Raw genomic sequence first — 22,083 nt, 5'->3', positions numbered from 1 at the left:
AAAATACAACATCGTAATAAGCACTTAAAACAAAACAACACAACAATTGGGCGTGGCTACTAGAGAGCCCCGTTGTCTGTTCACGGGTGAATGTATACCTGGAGAGGTCGGAGTCGGCGACGGGGTCAGAAGCTGACCCATTCCAGGTGACAAAGATACATCCAGAGTTAAGGAGTTAGCAGCGGCGCCACCTGCTGCACACACACAGCAACAAGGAGAGGCAACCCATAACAACACATGCACAGTTGAGTAGTATTAGTAGTAGCAGGATATGGTGGGTCGGTTGAGTCGTAGCATTAAACGACGTGGCAATAAATGATACATCAGTTATATTAGCAAGCATGCAGAAAATATATATATATATATACAGTAACAAGCAAAAATATGGTTACAAAATCCAACACCAGTCTACACTCGTTATGACTTTGAAAAAGCTGTGATAAGTAAATGTGAAATCACTATGAACGTGAGAGTAGGTACCTACATAAATATATTTATATATACATCAGTATTATGATTTGCTATGCTATAGTCCTATTCTTCCTTTGTTACATTTTATTACCAATATCTTCTAGCCAAAACATCCCCGATTCATTTCTTCTATGCATGTTTTGGCACCACAATACCTCATCTCTACAGCTTAGCAAATCATGATCTAATTCCTTGTAGCCTTCATATGTCGTAACCTAACATTGTGCCCTAACTTCTTGAAGAACCTATTTCTTGCAGACTTTGAGATGTAACCTAATTCTATGACCAAATTCCTTGCAACCCAAAATGCTACAGCCTAAGGTAATCCTATGATCTATTTTATGACTTGATGACAGTTTTCAGACTATGACCTAATTCTATGACCTATTTCTTTCAAGCCTAAAATGCTTTTATGTCATTCATCGTAGCCTAACAGTTGACCTACATCTATGACCCAAATTCCTTCCAGCATAATATGTTTCTGAACTAAGTCCTTTAGTCTCACATGTGAGAATGCATTTTGACACATTCGTCTCACATGTGAGAATGCATTTTGACACATTCGTCTCACATGTGAGAATGCATTTTGACACTTTCTAACGGACACCATGGTTTTATGTACATAACTGATCTTGATAGATCTCGCATTGAAATTCAACCAACACCGTAATAAAAAGTTATGACTGAAGCAGACAACAAGGAGACAAACTGATGGAGAAAATTACTATGATACCATTTATTATTTAAATAATATATCTTTCTATGATATAGCATAGTTTTTGTAGCTATGCTGCAAATATAATAAGACTACAAAATCTGATAAGTTAAGACACAAATTTTGCCACTGAAATGCAGTGTTAGTGTTAAAAGCTCTGGGAGACAGAGTTAGTCCCATTCATCAGTTTGTTAGGTGTCAACAAAATCAAGTTTGAATAGCTAAAACAAAATCTATCTACACAAACAGGTGTTTATCCTCAAGAAAAGAGTTAGCATGCATCGTCAGTAGATATAAAGATCGTACCAGTTGTTGTCGTGTTGGCGTTGTGAAACACCTTATCAAAATCGGCCTCTGACGTAAACCCTGAACTGGAGGCTGTACAGCAAAATAGTTAATCTGTATGTTAGATGTTCATTCTACCAAATCATTCTGACTCTCGTATCAACCTAATTATTCTTCCAACTATCAGCAATGGTTACAATACCCAAGCATGTAGTCACAACCTAACAAAAGTTTTAATCGAGGAATATAATTAACTAAAATCTACTGATCAAGCCATCATCACTGATGTACTCTACACTACGGATACAAAATTTTGTACTTGTTAAAGTTAGCCTGGGTCCAATCCACCCAAAGACTCTATAACTACAGCAAATGTATTTCTCAAAACAGCGGACCCTATAGATTCATGCCAAAGCTATCTTAGTAGCCTAAGCTGTTTCATATCATACACAAGTACTATTTTAGTTGCTACAGCAATGACATATATTCTTAAATAATTTAAGGATAATAAAATGCCTACTATTTTATTATTTGCATGGTTGTTCTACCATTTCTGATTTTCATACTTTGTCAATCTGACCTTTTATTTTATCTGAAGATACACAGCATTCTGAAACTTCTAGCCCCATTCTCTGAATTCTTCACATACATTGCTTCCTTTGTAGTAACTGTTACAACATGTGATCCCATAACACTCAGAGCTATGACCTTGTTAAAACTTAGGAACCTGTAATAACCTATGGCCCTGTTACAACCATTTAATAACCTTTAACATATGACCTTATAGAAACCTTTGACCTATAACTCTACCTTGAATGAATATGAACTATTTTGTGATCATTGGACTTGAATTGAGAAGCATTCACGAGATGGGGATAGAATGTAGCTTTAAAATTTGATATTATACCAATATCAAATTTCCTGTTTGTCCATGCCATGGATCTACTGTTTGAATGTTAATCAAGCTTTTCACTTCAAACTATTACATGAATGTTACTAATAACTTGAAGGGTCACACACAACTAGCCAATCTAACTGCAAGCCTGGCATCAAATATTTAATATACTCAGCATGATACTCAGTGAATAGAAATTCCGGTTACATAGCAGTATATGGTTAATTGTTAGCATCAAAACTTTTTGAAAATACAGAAACATTAAAATTTGGTCTTTGGTATTAGTTTTATCAGACATTTGAAATAAAAAAAATAAAAAAAACCCATAAATATATTCCTCAGAAATGTTAAAAGATCGTAATTAGGACTAGCAAATCTACACAGATAATACAGGAAGGATATTTCTGAGTAAATATGTACAAATGAAGCATAACATATCTAAATAAGATTATTGATAATAACCATTTGACCATAAGCACTACATGACAATCAAAACACTGGAATACACCGCTAGGGTAGTGTTATTAATAATAGGTATTATCTCATATACATTGTAACATTATATGAACACAAGTAGGCTAAATCTGTGTTTAAACTTTAAAATGAAATCCAAACTATCCTGATATTCTGAGTACTAAAACATCCTGTCTATTCTAACATCCTACCTATCATGACCCTCTGAGTAAACTGAAACCTTGTCTAATCTGACTCTATCATACAAATAATACTTGAATACTTTGTATAGTTGCCTACAAGAATGATGTAACCAAAGCATACAATTTGACACTGATGTGTCTATTATTAAGTCCTATAAGGTGTCAGATTAGGCAAGTTTTACTTTGTTAAACTCAATGATAAAACATTTTTGATTTTGTAAAAATTAAGAAATATTCTTTTATGACTGTGCAAATTCTTAATCCTTTTACCCTAAAAGATTTTTTTCTTTGTTCTCTCCATGAGATGCCAATTAGTTAAACCTACCTGGGACATTATTGGCTCCCGTGGAGTTCCATCCTGGAGTTGCAAACTGCTGTTGTGATGTTGGCTGCATGTTATTCATGACATTGTTCATTTGCATCACATTTTGCACATTTTCTATGAATGGATTCCCTGAAAGGTTCAAGAGGTCATCACTAGGGGCACCGCCAGCGGGTGTTGTTTTTGTTGGAGAACCAAACAAGTTGACCCCACTACTTGCAGGTGGCGCTGACGAAGTTGGTGAGGCGAAGGGATTTGATTGGTTAGCATTGGCTGGAGGAGCTACAGGACTGCCCCCTACTTCTTTTATTCTCTGTTCCTGGTAAACAAGTATAGCATAGCATGAACACGTGATATAGATAATAAGTCTTCTTCAGAGGGATCATTCAACTTTCCATTCTCTGTTAGACTCAGCATACTGTACAACATATTTGTGGGTACTTTCTTTCGTGGTTTGTAGCTGTTAAATTATTTTGTGGAGAAATATTTGCATTTAACCCATTCATCCCTGAAAATACATTTAGGCTCTTCTTAATCAATGGTAGACCAGTCCATTATGAAATTCCAGGGGTGAATGGGTTAAACCAATTTCATGTGATACAGTAAAACAGGGCAAACAGACTTTACCATATATATAAATTATCTACACAATAATACTAGTCAGGATATCGTCCACAAAAGCAGGCATTGAAAAAATAGCACAAAAATGACATTTTAACAATGGAATGTTTTAACAACAATGATCAATGCAAAATGGGTATCTTGAGTGATAAAACAGCTATCATGTATTTATGCCATTCAAGTTTGGTATGTATAATGTTCGTTTTGTTCAAAAACAGTTAATTTTTTTATCTGTTCTAAAAACAAAAATGAGCTGAACAGAAAAAGTAATAGGTATGAGTTTTACAGAAAATGAAATTCGATGCTTTCATCCTGTACAAAAAGAAACAGGATGATTGAGCTCTACAGAAAATAATAGTACTGGATGTACAGGAAATATTTTTGTTAAGAATATCCATAATTCACATTTATAAAAAATCAAGTACTGAATGTATGAGTTGAACAGAAATATGGCATTAAGTATTTATTCATACAAAACAAGGATATGGATATGTTGTGAATGTTTGGGGCTTGATGGATGGTCATAATGGTTTTGAGGACACAGCATGCCAAAAACACACACAACTGGTGAGGGGAGGTTAGGTTAAACTCAACTAATGACAGGCATTCATTTCTTATATCAGGTCCAACATGCAACTCATTCTGTGAAATCAACATGAGTACTTAAACCCAAGGCCATTTCATTTGTGAAAATATTAGACTAAAACATAAATCAACAGAAGTTCCCCCAAAACAAAGTTATTTACAGCTTCAGTTAACAGCAATAGCTTAACTCAAAACAACAGACTTTATACTATGAATGGTCACTAAATATAACACAAATACAAATAAATTTACCTTTAACACCAGTAACAATAGGAACAAAAATAAACAACTTTATCATTAAATGTTGGAAAAATAGAAAAAAAAACTTTCTAAAGAAGATGATGGTGATGACAGTTCCGACATCAAAGACAGAAAATAGTACTAAAGATATATATAGATAGTTACTGATGGGATGAAGGACAGAAATGACAAAAGAAAATTGTGGTTTGTGTTTAAAAAATAAATCAAGTGTGTAACATTGGTCCAATGGGCCTGAATTGCTCACTGGCATCCTGGTGTATGCTACTGGCCCTATATCCTATCAGGCTTCTTGGTCCTTATGTTAGGAATAATAAGATATTATTTGACCCTGTGACCTTGACTGAATATCGAGGTCATTCATTTGAACCAACTTACCAGCGTGGTAGGCAGCCCTTAAATATGACATGTTAAGTTACAATCCCTTTATTAGATCTCCTGGATTCTTGATAATTAGCTAATGGTGGCAGATGGTGATATTGATAGACGATGGATATTGCACCATGGAATTTGCTCCAGTATCCATGAGCTAAAAATGTATTAATTTCTAGCTTTAAGTTCTTAGATAATGTTTCTTTATTATTCCATAATGGAATGTTGTTCCCTGTGAGGACTTCCATAAAAAATAAAATTAGCAATTTTTGTATAGACTATAATGTGGGTTAATTGTCACCTTTTATTAATGTATCATGCACCCTTAAAACAAGTCTGGAGTTCTTCAATACAGACTGTATTTATGACAGATCATAACATTGATGGCCAGTCTTTAGGAAATTAATCTTACAAGAAAGGTAGACAAGTATTTTCTTGTGTGTGAAAGGATGGGATAGAAGTTTTCCATGATTCCTGTCAACAGTTACAGTTCAGAATCCATCAGTTCACATGAGAGTTCATATTTAAAGTTAAAAAGTTGAATGTTCAACAGAAGACCTTGGAGAATGCTGTCCAACACACATTAGGAAGAAAACAATACTTCAGCATTTTATATTATTCAGTGTGTGTATCACACCAGGGCCAACATAGTGAAATAAAGTTGGAAATAGTAAATAGTTCTCTTATAGACATAAATAATTGTTTGGACTAAGACATGATATACACAGGGATGGACAGCAAACGTAATACACTGAGAGAATAGCAATATATACCTGGTTAGCGAAATCAAGTTGATTGGCGCCACATTGATCCTTCAAGACATGTGAAGAAACAAAGAATTAAGAGAAAGAACATACACACATGCTCACATATAATATCAAAAGTTTAACAGCTCAATTAAGTTGTCTCCCCTTGATTTGGAGTGAAGTAGACTCTAAACTAAGCTGCAATAAATGTTTAGAAATTATATCTTCCCTAGTAACCAATGGCAACAAAAGAATATATCCATGTACAATATGCTGGATTTCAAGTTATTTATACAAGTCATGTGTACAGCACTAAAATGATGATTATGCATGGCAAATTTTTATCAAATTATAAATCTTGTGAATTTTGTTATTCGATGTATATTTACTTAAAGTAATATGTTATGAAGGCAGTGCTAAATGAATATATTTCATACCTGGTATGTTACTAAGCATTATACTTTTGAGATGTTATTTCTTTTCTTTGATTTTAAAATTGAAAAAAAGCACTGAAGAATTTTGTAGGGGAGACAACTTTTGAGAAGCTATACCAGCATGGACAGTAGACCCAATAAAGGCAGATACAGCAACGCTTATAAGACCATCAGAGGAAAATACCTAAAAAATTAAACAACATGAGGAAAACACAGAGGGCAAGTTCCTAAAGTTATCAGTGTTGTCACTATGATGGGTATAGCTAGGTATGTAACATGCATGCTTCCTGAATTTGACATAAAAAGACATGAAAAACCATTAACAGTTTATTTGTCCAAAGTGAATCTCATGGACAGCTTATTGGTTCTAAGTGTATCTTATCAACAGCTTATCATTCCTATTAACTGCATCTAATTAACTGCTTATTGGTCCTAGTGAATGTATCTCATGGTCAGCTTATTGGTCCTAGTAAATGTATCTCATGGTCAGCTTATTGGTCCTAGTGAATTAGGGCTGCAACCATACACCAGTAGTCCGATACGATACGTATCACGATACATGCCTATCGATTCGATTATTTTCGATACGATACTTCTGTTTTGTGCCATCTTGCGTTTTCAACAGTTTTTTTACATCTGGATTTTAAAATGTACAACTAAAGCATTAATAAATCATACCTAAAAGAGACATTTTTTATGTTTGATGTAAACAAACATAAATTTTTCCAATTATTACAAAAAAAGGTAAAAAAAAAATTGATTACTTGATCATGAGTATAAGTATATGTAGCCATCTAACTGTAACAAAAAATAATAATACTAAGTTCATATGTCTACTTGAAATAATTCTAAAGCAATAATATACTTATTTAAATCAGAGATTTAATTAGTATATTCAAATATCTCTTTAAATTAATTGAACAGGATTCAAAACTATAAATAATTATCATTTTATTGTGAGCTTGTTCTCAAAACAACTAGCTATATACCTAAAATACTGATAAAAAATCTTTTGACCTACTAATTAAATTACTAATAAAATAAATTTTGACCTACTAATTAAATTATTACATTTAATTATGTTTAAGAGAAAAAAAAATCTGTGTTCATAAAATTTCAATACAAATTGTTTTTATACTAGTAAAATTTATTGACATTTGAGTAGTAGGCCATATAACATTAATAAAATTTAATTTAAATCCGAATTTGTTATACCTATCCGACTCCTTTGTTACAATTACCAAATGCCAAAATGGCGGCCATTACGATTGCAAATTGTATGACTTCCATCAGCCAATGTAGGCCTATTTAACACTGAAAACGTGAGTAAACCATTAACAAATGTGAAAAGTGTTTGCTATTGATGTGATTCTTACTAGCTGTAGTCATTCCATTTATTGTAAGGGCTTTAAATATTGGTAGATTGTTTCCAAATCCGCCGCGACCAGCTGGTCGACTTCTGTAACAGACACACGTGAATAGTGACACTAGCTCACTACCAGGCTTAATAGGCTCAGGCTGTTAATCAAAACAGGTGGAGAGATGTTCAGAGAGTATTTACACCTCTTTTAGGTGTGATCCCAGTGTCTGATAATCTTGATATGGCTAAGATTTATTGCTTTAAGTGTGAGTCTAAAGATTGCATCGTATCGAACCGAAACGGCAAGGCTGTATCGTAAAATCGTATCGACATACAAATATCGCGATTCAATGTGTATCGCGATGAATCGTTTCAGCCCTATAGTGAATGTATCTCATGGTCAGCTTATTGGTCCTAGTAAATGTATCTCATGGTCAGCTTATTGGTCCTAGTAAATGTATCTCATGGTCAGCTTATTGGTCCTAGTAAATGTATCTCATGGTCAGCTTATCGGTGTCCTAGTAAATGTATATCATGGTCAGCTTATTGGTCCTAGTAAATGTGTCTCATGGTCAGCTTATTGGTCCTAGCCTGTATTTCTCATTCACTGCTTATTGTTTACAGTTAGTATATCTTGATAACAACTTACTGGTCCTATATTGATAACTTATTGGTAATAGTTAATACAGAGCTTTTTGTGCCTTATGTATCCTGTTAACAGCTTATTGGTCCTATTAGTATATAAACAGGTATAATGTTCCCCGATGACATGCAATACTGTATCCATGTAATATGTTAGGTTACATAACTATACCAATGTCCACCTCAGTCTGTCTATATATACAAAGCATTGGTCATACACAACAACACATGTTAAATGAAAGTATTCAAAGACATGTTAGAAACTGACTAACCATCCCAGGCCACATACAATCTTATTAGTCTAAAAAGCTTCTTTGTAAATTTTTGATATGATTGTCACTTCTTTCACACAAAATAGGGAATACTTTCAACAAATTTGCTCTAAATTTGGTACATATCAGTTTCGTCCAAAAGGGACTTTCAGCAAACCTTACGATTTATGACTTCTTAATTAACTATAATCATCTTAATTAGCCTTTTGTGCAATTAACACTATATTTTTGTTAACATTTTTCTTGTTATCAATGTTAAATACCTAGGAAGTTTGATAGTGACTTCTAATTGATGTTAGGATTATGGGCCCTTTATGATTTTTTTTTTTTTTGCCGATTCCATGCTATAATTAAAAGAATTCTGCTGACAATATATCCAGACAGCAGAGCATGTACATTTCATGAACTTGATTGATTGAATGTTTGTCCTTCAGTGAAACATCCAAATCAAGCTTAACATCTACCACCCACATGCAAATGTTAATACAAAGCTTCACCAAGGGAATTCTGTTAAACTATTAGGCAAAAAATGAATAATTAATTAATTACATTGTACTTTAAATTCTGTTTTCTGTTGTTTTTTTTTCCTTTTTTTTTTTCAAATGTACATAAAATGTAAAAAATTTCTGTTAAATATTTAGAATTTTGAAATAGTTAAACAGGAGTAGCCTCCCTTCAATCACATCTCCCAGTAACAGGAAATTATGGCTAGTTATTTATTGTGGTTATTTATTTTTTTCACAAATGGACCCAAAAATTACCATAAAGCAAGGCTATCAGAGTCATTATGTGTACAATATGCATAAAATATGTTCCAAATGAAACTATGTCCAAGATGCTGTCAGCCAAGAAGTCATAAAGCACACAGGTAAAATATCACCCGACTTGTAATGAGTACATATAAACTTTCACTATAGAAGTTGATGGGCAAACTATCCATTATGTATACACCTTATAAGGAAAGTAAAACAACCTTACACCCAATATGATATCAAACTTAGTGTGGCATGCAATATCTATATCATTAGAAAGCTTTTCAATGTGCGAGGAGGAAGCTTAAATCCTCAAAAAGGACAGTTATAGGAGAATTTTTTAATAACAGAAATGACAACAAATGTTTAGAGTTTAGAGCTACAGGTAGCTTTAACATAACCCAATATCAACTAAGTACCAAGATAGAACCCTGAATGACTTCTAGATCTCTGACGTCAAAGAAAAAACTTTGGGACAACCCTGAACTCAGACAGAACCTTAGGCAACAACCCAACAGTGACATAACGTAACAGAATGCCATTGCTCTGTCCCCACTAAAAATGAATGCCTTACCTATAACCCACATTCAGCCTCTCACCAAAGCAATATATACCCTCAATCATTTACCTTAGAGCTTTCATCCTAAAATAAGTACATAATATTTTTCATAATACCAACCATACTAAATGTTAAATACCAAATTATTATTGCTTATTCAAAGTAACATAATTTCTTTTTACTTTACTTATTGATATAAAGGAACCTATAATTTTTCTCTCTCAGAAAATCTTTATTCTATCAGAACTGTAACATGTATCTTTTCAAAATGTTTGAATCTTTATCGTGCCAAAAATAATAAGTTTTTAAATGATATGCAATCATATACCAATGCAAATCAATTATCATATCTACCACCCACTAACAACAACATGCTCTATCAGTTCAATTCATCTCCTACATTCTTCTGTGTTTGAACCTGTAAGTTAGAAAATACCCAGTGCCCTTAATCTTATACATATGGTATGATTGCCCTTCCAAACATACCCCTTCCCTCAAACCCAAAACTAAATCCTCAGGTCCTTAATTCTACCTTGAGCTGTTGTAACTTCATGTTTTCTTCATCTAATATCCGTTTCTTTTCCTCATCAGATATTTGTATGCTGCTATTGTTGGAAATGGTATTAATGGCGGACGCAAACCCTGCTGGTCTGAAAAGGAAAGTAATTAACAACACATAAGGGATAATTAGATGTCTAATGAGACTGCAGCATCTATCTTAATGAGACACATTAATCACTCAATTAGGCACGAGATACTTCAAATCAGAGTAAAACTTGTGTTAAATGAATCCAACTTGCCATGAGGAATTCTTCTGTAATATCACAGCTTTGTTTTAGGGCTTCGCATTTAGAGAAATTAGTAATATTTCCTAATTAAAAATATTCAGAAAGTTGTATTTATCTTGGTAAAGAAAGGAGTGTTTTAAAAGGTTGAGAAAATTGTAAGATAACATTTCTGTCCAACCAAAATTTTTAACAGTATGACTCAAGATATACGGTAATGCATATATTATCGCTGTTTTCCCTAAATTTAGTTTAATATTCATTGAAGAACTCTATGTAGGCAAAACCGTACTTGGAACCAACTGGAGTTGTTGCTCCTTTCTTGCCCTCTAGGGATTGCAAGTGTTGTTCTAGGGCATCCAGGAGACTGGAGGGAGCCTGCAATATACAATATACACTAACAGTAATATATAGGTAACAAATCAAACATTTCTCAGTCAAATCTTCAGGCTATTTTGACTGATTTTGATGAAATATCTGCAGTCAATTTTCAACATGTGACAAAAACTAGTAAATGAACCTCTCTCAAAAATACCAAACTGTGTCATGATATACGGATAAAAATATTTTTTTCCATGCATAATTTATGAAAGGGGAGGTCATTCATACTAAAAAATACTTCAATACATATTTGAATAGGTAGTGGGTACTTGGGATAGATACTGATAGATAGAAGGGAGTGATTTATCCATGTAGTCATAAGGTATATCTTTCTAAAGAGAGGAAATACTGTTCCATTACATATATTCTGTATTAACATATAACAGAGTTATCTGCCCTTGCGGGTAGGTATTGATTGACACCTACGTCATGTTTTTATGAGTGTAACGTCATATTTTTCAGAGAAATCAATGTATTTTTGCTCAAAAAGAAATGACGTCACAGTTGATACCCGCTCACAAGGAAGATAACTGTAATATCCAAAGATGAAATACACCCAATCCCTCCCGACACTTAATAATTAACACAAAATAAAAAGGTATATTTCATAAGCTCTATATAGGTAATATTCCCTCATGTTAATCAGGTAAAGGATTAAGTACTAGTTTAGTTCTTCAATGGATATAGAGCATGCCATTTAGAGAAATGGTTAATTATATTATAAAGTGTCACTTGACATGCTTTAGGTCTATATCAAACTTGCATATACTTGCAAGCTTCGGAAGGTTCCTAACATGCACATTATTAATCAGATCTCAGATGTTTATTAAGAAAGTTTCACTTCCTGATAAAAAAAAAAAAAAAAACATTTTGAAATTATCTATCAATGATAGTACTCCGATAGATTTTCATTTTCTAATTATGAAAGAAAGAATCATTTCAAGCAAAGGGGGAATATCAATATCTATCAAGGGAGACAACTCATACCAGAATAAGGGAGGTAACTAGTCGGTTTCGAATGCTGGATAAGGATCATGCAGCTCAGATTTGTTTTTCCAACATGAAATTTTACAAAATCAATAATAAACACATTCCATTGTTAGAATAAATAACATGTCATTAGAGAATATAGAAAATGTTCCACCTTTCAAATTATTCATACCAATAAACATTCATGGTCTTTGCCATGTCCCAGTTTGGGTGAACACAGAGTAAGAAGATTTAATTACAAATGTAGGATACTAAGTGCTGTTAATAGGACATAGATAAAACAGCAGACAGCCCTAGGGTGACACAAAAACGTCACAAAGCCGTTACAGCATATACAAGATTCCCAACCTTACCAAAGACTGCTTAGCTTTGGAACATCGTGTGGAAGTAGATTGGCATTTGTGACTCTAGAAAAATAATTTCATATCTAAAACCAGGTGAATATTTCAGTTTTCTTTTTTTTTCTTTCCATTTTTTAATTATTTATTTAAATATGTTTGTCACAGGCAAGAACACAAATACCTTTTACCTTCTTCAGTATTACATAAACTGCAACGACCAATGGGGTTAATGATGATTAATATGATACGATATTGAAAAGTAAGGTTATATATTATGACAGATGGGCATTAGTGTAGCTGGTGACGGTTGGATGTGAGAGAGACTGGAAAATTAAAGTTAAATGGTGAAAGACCAGCAGGAAGCAGATATAAGTTCAGAGTATTGTGAGTACGGGTATGCAAGTTCATTTGTGTGGAAATATTAGACACAAAAATTTTCTTGTGTTATTTAAAATTCAGACAGGTAATTAATTGAAACATTTACTTAAGCTCAATGCTTGTGTTAAGGACTGCTGTACAATTTCATGCTTTATAAAGGCTTTGTAGAATATGGTCCTAGCATTATGCAAGTCAAGGTCAAGATCAATTTCAAGGACACCAAAGGTCATAAGGTAAATTGCATGGACTTGATCAATAGCAATATGAGAGATAGGAACTCTAGACCGTTAGATGTTAGAGCAAGCAGACTCTGTATTAGCGTCAGCACCTTACATGCCGGGTGGGGATAGGGAAGACGAAGTATCATGGCAGCATATTTTATGTAGCCTGGCAAATGTAACAATGCTCACTTTTCTTTTCATTTTCATTTGATTTGATTGTAAGCAAAATATTAACATGGCTAGAAAACTTGTTCTGAAAGGGCTATAATACACTTACATCGTGGACATTATTCTTCAACCCCTGGAGATAAAATAAAACAACACATGCAGAGAGTATACCATACTGAATTGTTTACGGAGAGAAAACAGAAAAGTTTGCATCGTACAAAAACCACAAGTAAGCAAGGCAAAATGTAAATGGTGAGACAGAAGCACTGTAAGTAAGGACAAACTATCGCCGTGTTAGTTAGCAGTACGATGATGAGTGCACATTTAAATAGAATCAGATAGTATTATACGTTATACAGAAATACAACCACTGTGGACACATTGTAACCATGGTTCTTTGTTATATAGCTCAAGTCAGCGTGAAACGTTGAAACGTGAAACAACTGTAGCATAATTTTCTGTACTCTGATAGATAGAACTAAGCCATTTTAGAAGTCTTAAGTAGGATGCGAATTGATGTTAAGGAAATAATATTTTTATATTACTGAGAGAAGAAATTGTTCCAAATATAAATCTGTGCAAAGCAGCCGATACTGACACATGAAATAGACCAACAACACAACAACAATAAAATAGGACAATCCTTGACGGTGTTGTTAGCTATTTAAATACATAACAGTAGAAACGTAAGTCAGACATCAATACCCATCGTATGAAAAAGTCCCTGTATTAAAATCATACATTAACATACATGTATAACAGAGGTATCTGTCCCTTTGCTTGAAATGTATGAAAATGGGACCAAATAGGATATGGTGGACATAGGTTGCATAACATGGTCCCCCTATTTTATCAAAAGGGCATGAAAAACTTACTTATCATACATACAATTTCAAGGTAACCTACATCATATATACAAGGTCACATTGAACATATACATTCACCTTGACCTTATATACAAGCATCTTGACTATATATATATACCCCAGGTCATATTAACCACAAAGACATGAAGTAACCTTAGGATGACCACATTATACACACGGTCATCTTGACCACACTAATACCTACCTTAGCCAAGTCTGGAATATCCCCCTTGTCGATACCAACATTCTGAAATAAGCAAACAAAACATATTATTAGATTACAGCAGTATACAACCAAACTTATTGTACAAGACATAAGGATAACAATATTAGTTTGGATATATGTATATCCATGAAAACAACTTATTTGTTCAGGTCCATTTTCATAGAGTTTGGATGGACATGCAACATGGTGCCCGCATATACAGTCAGGATCCAGTTTTACCAACATTTCCCTTACTTAAAAATTATCCATAAGAAAGCTTTACTATTTTCTGAAACTTCTGTAATGTTTTCCTCTTGGGAATTTTAAGACAATAATTTTGTTAAGTTAAAGAATGTTTGTGAAACTGGGTCCTGCTGATCGTGAAGTTAAGGCCGATTTAAGGAGCCTTATCAAAAAATCTTATATAATATAAATGTTTGTATATTTAAAGTACCCGTAGTTGCCTCACAATATTATATGTGATTTAGCGCTAATGAATATCCGAGTAAATACAGTTCGTCAGTGAGAATGTTTCACCATTGAATTCACATTCCAAGTACATTTTCTTTTAAATGGCTTTTCCTCCAAATTTCACCAATCAATTTTACCAGTTTTATTAAGCTTTTCCAGATATTGAGACAGAATTATACAACTATTACAGTATTACACATAAGCCATACGTTTTACATGCTGAATATCATGAGAAATTGAATATCATGAGAAATAAGTTTATACAGAAACTGAATTCCACTCATAACCTTCTGATTACAATTTGCACATTTCACTACCAATTACTTCCATAGCAACCATCTGTTTCTCCTAGCAACAGTACTAGACAGACTGACTAAGATTTACGCTCCCGTTTCTGTGATTGATGTAAACACACTAATGTGAAGTGAATCAAACACACACCGCCCACAGATATATGATGTGATAACATGCTCGGAGTTTTCAAACAATAGGACAACAATAACATCACAAACAATACTGATAATAATTATACTTTTTTTTTTATTTGTCGAAAATATATTTCCTTTAGAGCAGTTTGACATCACATTTTGACAATACATGTACAAGGTATAAGCTAGTCGTATTTTAAAATCAAGAGTGAGGAAAATGTGCAAAAAAATGAGGCTGAAATTAAAACTGGTAGCATTCTACATGTTTCCTTAATATATGCACAGCCGAAAACAATATCTATGGATTTGTTTACCTCATCTTTCAGGCTTCTGGCCGCCTACAGAAAATTCAAACATACTAGTCTATACAAACATGTCCAATTTTGTTAGGGTATTAATTATCATTTTAGTACAACCAGAAACCACCTAAATTCCATTATAATCAAACTAACCATACAACAGACATGTGCATCTATTATAATTAGCTATTGAACGGAAAGAAGCAACAGTTAGCATACAAATATATGTGTGATTGTGTATTGTAGGTATCTGAGTCTACACACAATGTGCAATGTTTGGTTAGCATACAAGTATAGTGATTTTGTATTGAAGGTACCTGAGCCTACACACACTGTGCAAAGTCTGGTTAGCATTAGAGCTGTTATCATATATCGGCATCGCGATATATCACGATTGTAGAGAAGAGACGACGATATCGTTAAAAAAACTTATATCTACGATATCGTCGTCAGACGTAACCCATCATGTGTTAGTTGGAAAGGAAACTGATTACAAGTTGACAACTTAGTTAAACAATGTTTGAAAGCATCCCGCCGAATGTTGGTAAATCAGTCAATGTTTACTAAAATAGCAACACAGTTATACATTGTGTAGTGTCAACTTGTGTGAAAAGTCGGTCGGACTAGTCCACTTTAGCCTAAACCTGTCTCCCCTATTTAAATGTCTGCGGTCGCGGGTATCCGTCTATAGCTACTGCATACAATATGGGTCATACCACTTCAGTTAAAGGGGCTTGTCTGCTGCAGCCAGGTCAAAAAAGTGTCATTTTAATCAGAGATGTCTGCCGATAATCTCTTAAATTTCTGGTCAAGGAATACTTCTGATGTTTGGAAGTATTTTGGTTTTGAAAAAGATAATGAAGGAGGTTACAAGGATAAGAAGTCTGCCATTTGTCGTGTGTGTAAATCAGCTGTAAAATATAGCGGCAATACAACAAACTTAAATGGACACTTAAACCGTTATCATTACACCGTTCGATATCCTCAAAATTCAGCTGCAGGGAAAAATACAGGAACTTGTTTTCAACCTACCTTATCTAATGTGTTGGACAGAAAGCAGTGTTTACCAATCGAAAGTCAGCGGGCAGTGTCTATCACAAATGGAATCGTCAATTTTATTGTTGGAGATTTGAAGCCTATCTCTATCATGGAGGGAGCAGGATTTAAATCAATGTTGCATCAAATAGAGCCAAAATATAAAATACCAAGCCGAGGACATATCGTTGATAAATACATCCTTCCGAAGTATGAGAATACAAAGTTGGCTTTGCAACTGAAACTAGCAAGCTCTCCTCGACATGCTGTGACTGGTGATTTTTGGACAAGCAGTGCGAGTGGAGATCCTTATTTGACTATAACTGTACATTTCATAGATGATGATTTTAAGCTCAACTCAAATGTGTTGTTAACAAGAACTGTTCACGAAAGTCACACTGGAGAAAATATTGCTCATGAATTCAGTAAGGCTGTTGAGGAATGGGGATTACGTGACCCATTTGCGGTTTCTGATCATGCCGCTAATATGATGAGTGCATTTTCAACGCACTTAGGCTGGCCTCATATGGGATGTTTAGGGCATTGTTTAAATCTAGTGGTGAAAAAGGGACTTAAACTTCAAAATATTTCAAAACTGACAGCGAAAGTCAGAAAACTATTTTCCCACTTCCGTAGGAGCCATATATCGGCACAGCAACTACGAGAGAAACAAAAACAGCTCGGAATCCCCCAGCATAAACTCCTGATTGACGTGGAAACTCGATGGAATTCTACGCTCATCATGCTTTCCCGTTTCGTGGAACAAGAACCTGCTGTTTCCGCAGTGTTGTATGTCAGTGGGAAACAGGATGATAGGAGCATGGTGTTCACAGCTACAAAAATGAACATTATCAATCAAGCGATCAAATTGTTGAAACCTTTCGACAGCGTAACGAAGTACGTGTCCGCGGAAAAAAACCCCACAGCATCAATTATTGTTCCGATGTTGAAAAAAGTCGCGGCTATCTTACAACCGTGTGAGGATGATTCTAACATCATCGCAAACATGAAAAATGAAATGTTGAAAGACTTCAATATTCGGTATCAGTCAGATGAAGTCCAATTATTCATCAACACGTGTACATTACTGGATCCGCGATTTCATGACATTTTTATCGACGGCGAAACAATGGAAAGCATCACTCGTGATTTGTGTCAGAAAACCTGTCCCATCAAGGTGAAAGTTGAACCAGTCGACAACACTAGTACTGATAGCCAATCAGGAGCCGAGGCCACGCCCCCACTACCTCAGCTAGACACTGTCAATCACTCGCCTGACCGCGAATCGGAGCCTGAACCAAAACGTGCGAAGATGGATACCACGTCAACTTTGCAAGATTTTCTGGGTGACATATTATTTATCAGACATGAACGTAAATCCCTGACACAAGAACAAATAATTCGTCAGGAAATAGAAAGGTACATATCAGAGTGCACTAGATCACCACCCGACACAAACTCCGATCCGTTACAATGGTGGAAAGATCGGGCAATCATCTACCCGAATCTTTCTGTGTTTGTTAAACAATATCTGTGTGTTCCGGCAACAAGCGTGCCGTCAGAGAGGATCTTTAGCTGCGCAGGGAACACCTTAACAAACAAACGGGCTAGTTTGTCCGAAGACAATGTTGACAAATTGATTTTCTTAAACAAAAACATTGCACTGTCTGACAGAATCTGATTGACTTGTAAAAATAAACGTTCGTTTTGATGAATGTTTCACTTTATTTATTTACAAATTACACTCTATATTGTACTTTCATGATTGGTCCCCCAAACATGACATATTTCAATGACTATATTTCCATAAATTCCTTTTATATTTTACACGGCAAAAATCGCGATATTATCGTGACGATATCGTCAAATTTTGACGATATCGCGATGCACATTTTCTCTACGATAACAGCTCTAGTTAGCATACAAGTATATGTGTGATTTTGTATTGTAGGTACCCGAGTCTACACACAATGTGCAAAGTCTGGTTAGCATACTAATGTCAACGTAGATTTGGATGAAAAGTAAATGTGAATACACGCACTTACAAAGTCTGATTAGCATACAAATATTTGTATGATGTTGTATGTTACATAACTGTGTTGCACACACAGTGTAACAAGTCTGGTAAGCATACTGATATCTGTGTGGAATTGTATTGTATTATAAGTAACTGTATGTGAGTACGCATCATGTACAAAGTCTTGTTAGCAGAACATGAATGTGTATCAAACATATTACTGAGCGGACTGTAAAGCTAACCAGACTTACAATGAGAGCCAGACAGGTGCTAGTTTACTGGTACAAGCGTTGAGTAGGTACAGCTTCGGGATGGCATTAGTAGGTGTAAAACTTACCTCAGCTACTTTAAGGAATTCTGACACCTTGTCCATTCTGACCAGGAATTTTTTGTAGCCATCTAACGCATCTTTACACTGCTTTTTATTCATATCAAAATATTTTTCTGAAAACAGAAAAAAGGCATTCCACGATTTATTTTCATTTTCATTTAATTGCACATTGCCTTGATCAACACATCACAACACCACAACGACTAATAACATCATAGTATATCATAATAGCTTTCGCCTTAGGAACAATAAAAGCAACAGTTTCCTAGGTAACTGAAATTTATAAACACTTCCATCTAATCTATCCTTGTTAAATTGCCACATAGACATCCATAATATCATTATGGCTAGCTACGCCTATTGATTTCTGAACTCAGGGATATTAAGAACTGAAAGAGCACCGTCTCAGCAACAGGTATTAGGGTTCTTCTGCGATAAGTAAAATCTAGCATGTCTTCTAAATTTAACTATACTGCAGTAGATTGTAAATACCATATACTGTATTCGACCCAATAAGCATCCTTCCCCCTTTTTTGAGTCCTAGAGATGAAAATGTAAAATCTAAAAAAAAAAGGCAGAAATTCACTCTTTTGTGAAAAATATATGGATTTACATGTACCAAGTAGCTATTTTCTGGATTTTTCTGGATGTCAAAAAGGCTGAAATCAACCAATCAGCTGAAGATTTTCATCCCTGGTCAGTCCTCAATTTGACTTACATTGACTTAAATACAGAATGAAAGTATGAAAACTGTATGTTTCTCTATTTGACTTCTTTTGTTAATATTGATTTATAGCTTACAATAATTTATGAAATGTAAGCCCAAATTTGGTCCTATTAAAAACCCTTTCATTTTTTCAATGTTTTAAGCGCCCTGGGGAATTATTTGGTTAAATGCGATAAAAGAAAGATCAAGTGAATAAATAAATCCATGTGTATAGTGTATATGTATTTTTTTTTGTTAATTTGCTATATTTTAAAGAAGAATTAACAATATTTTTAAAAAAGTCTTACTATTGTGCTTTCAAATTATTGCATTTTATAAAACATCAGTGACCTTGACATTTCCTGATAACCTTGAACTGTTAATGCATTAAATACTTGTTTGCTAAATACTGAATAAAACTCAATTCAATTCAAATTAAAAAGTCACAGGGAGATTTATTTTAGTAAATATGACTTTGACTTTTGACAAAAAGTCTTAAACACCTAGGACAAAACTGTGGACCCATAAACTCCTACTTCAGAATGTCAAACAATGAGACACGCTATTGGTACAGTAGTCTGCAAACTGAATATGATTTTAAATACTTGGTTAGATAGAAATCCATAAAATGTCTCCAAATAATGGTATCTAAAATTGATTCTCGCCTTAGGAAACCATTCCCTAATCCAATTCCTAATTTAATGCATTTTACAAATCTATTAAGATCATTTAATTTACTTGTTCACTATAAAACTGCAGTGATAAGCCTCTGTGACAAGTCGATAAATAAGAGTTGTGATATTCACAGTAAATCAATACCTCTATCTCACACCAACACGATTACTCAGCAACATTTGTGTCTCATAACTTCTTATCATCCTCCGAATCTTTAGAAAAGGTCTTCCACAAAACTATAATATTCTGTCGTTTGGTGTAACATTGACGCTGTATACGTAATGTTAGCAACATTAGCTGTAACAAGTATGAGTGAACTATGTGTGCTCCCTATAAAATATAACTGTGTGTTCCTTGTGTTATATGACTGTGTGTTCCTTGTGTTATGTGACTGTGTGTTCCTCGTGTTATGTGATTGTGTGTTCCTTGTGTTATGTGACTGTGTGTTCCTTGTGTTATGTGATTGTGTGTTCCTTGTGTTATGTGACTGTGTGTTCCTTGTGTCATATGACTGTGTGTTCCTTGTGTTATATGACTGTGTTCCTTGGGTTATGTGATTGTGTGTTCCTAGTGTTATGTGACTGTGTGTTCCTTGTGTTATGTTACTGTGTGTTCCTTGTGTTATGTGACTGTGTGTTCCTTGTGTTATGTGACTGTGTGTTCCTCGTGTTATGTGATTGTGTGTTCCTTGTGTTATGTGACTGTGTGTTCCTTGTGTCATATGACTGTGTGTTCCTTGTGTTATGTGACTGTGTGTTCCTTGTGTTATGTGACTGTGTGTTCCTTGTGTTATGTGACTGTGTGTTCCTTGTGTTATGTGACTGTGTGTTCCTTGTGTTATGTGACTGTGTGTTCCTTGTTATGTGACTGTGTGTTCCTTGTGTTATGTTACTGTGTGTTCCTTGGGTTATGTGACTGTGTGTTCCTTGTGTTATGTGACTGTGTTCCTTGTGTTATGTGACTGTGTGTTCCTTGTGTTATGTGACTGTGTGTTCCTTGTGTTATGTGACTGTGTGTTCCTTGTGTCATATGACTGTGTGTTCCTTGTGTTATGTGACTGTGTTCCTTGGGTTATGTGACTGTGTGTTCCTTGTGTTATGTGACTGTGTGTTCCTTGTGTTATGTGACTGTGTGTTCCTAGTGTTATGTGACTGTGTGTTCCTTGTGTTATGTGACTGTGTGTTCCTTGTTATGCAACTGTGTATTCCTCGTGTTATGTGACTGTGTGTTCCTTGTGTTATGTGACTGTGTGTTCCCCATAACATGTAATTGTGTTCCCAGTAACATTTAGCTATCCATTCCCTGTATTATAGATCTGTTCATGACTGTAACAGTCTGTCCATATTGCCTGTCCGTAGCATAAACTTACCTAAAAGGTTGATGACACCGTCATTGTAACAGGCAAATAGTCGAATGAGGTCTTTAAACAGCAGCAGAAACGTAGCATTAATTACTCCATTTGTTAATTCATTCTGTGTACACTGAAAATACAAAACACATCTTTATCTGAAAGTCAAGATCATTAATGTAGTTTTAATAGTGCTTTCTTCATCAAATAAAATCATAGATGTTGAGCAAAATAACAAGATGATCTGGCCAAGTGATTCTCCTGACATCCACATACTAAACCTCAAGCTCTGGGTCTCACGTTCAAAACCCATGTGGTGCAGGTGTTATGTTCTGACCACAGGTCAGTAGTTTTCCTTACATTACTCCAGATTTCCCTACTTTCAAATCCTGGCACATCAATAATCCTAGCTGCTAATCAGGAAATTTAACAAACAAAAAAACATTCCAAATAATTTTTTTTTTTTTTTTAATTTTATGCATTGCTTGAAATC

At 34.5% G+C, this 22,083-nt stretch overlaps 1 protein-coding gene across 14 annotated transcripts in view; it reads right to left on the bottom strand.

The window, feature by feature from the left end:
- LOC138324628 (phosphatidylinositol-binding clathrin assembly protein LAP-like) overlaps window positions 1–22,083 on the bottom strand; it is a 65,454-nt gene that overhangs the window by 12,685 nt on the left and 30,686 nt on the right. For 5 of the 14 annotated variants that reach the window (XM_069269689.1, XM_069269722.1, XM_069269698.1 and 2 more), the window contains exons 7-16: window positions 21,612–21,723; window positions 18,868–18,974; window positions 14,281–14,322; window positions 12,455–12,508; window positions 11,023–11,108; window positions 10,478–10,595; window positions 10,015–10,029; window positions 5,954–5,992; window positions 3,348–3,663; window positions 1,493–1,564 (exon numbers count right to left, since the gene is read on the bottom strand). In XM_069269689.1, the coding sequence (XP_069125790.1) occupies window positions 1,493–1,564; window positions 3,348–3,663; window positions 5,954–5,992; window positions 10,015–10,029; window positions 10,478–10,595; window positions 11,023–11,108; window positions 12,455–12,508; window positions 14,281–14,322; window positions 18,868–18,974; window positions 21,612–21,723 (961 nt within the window). Of the gene's footprint in view, window positions 1–98; window positions 195–1,492; window positions 1,565–3,347; window positions 3,664–5,953; window positions 5,993–10,014; window positions 10,030–10,477; window positions 10,596–11,022; window positions 11,109–12,454; window positions 12,509–13,318; window positions 13,343–14,280; window positions 14,323–18,867; window positions 18,975–21,611; window positions 21,724–22,083 lie in introns of all 14 variants that reach the window. The other 9 variants (XM_069269706.1, XM_069269747.1, XM_069269755.1 and 6 more) reach the window with 7 other exon arrangements.

This window comes from Argopecten irradians, chromosome 1, assembly GCF_041381155.1.
Source record: "Argopecten irradians isolate NY chromosome 1, Ai_NY, whole genome shotgun sequence".
Lineage (NCBI taxonomy): Eukaryota > Metazoa > Mollusca > Bivalvia > Pectinida > Pectinidae > Argopecten > Argopecten irradians.
Note: the sequence above shows the minus strand (reverse complement) of the source record. Positions and strands in the feature narration are given on the sequence as shown.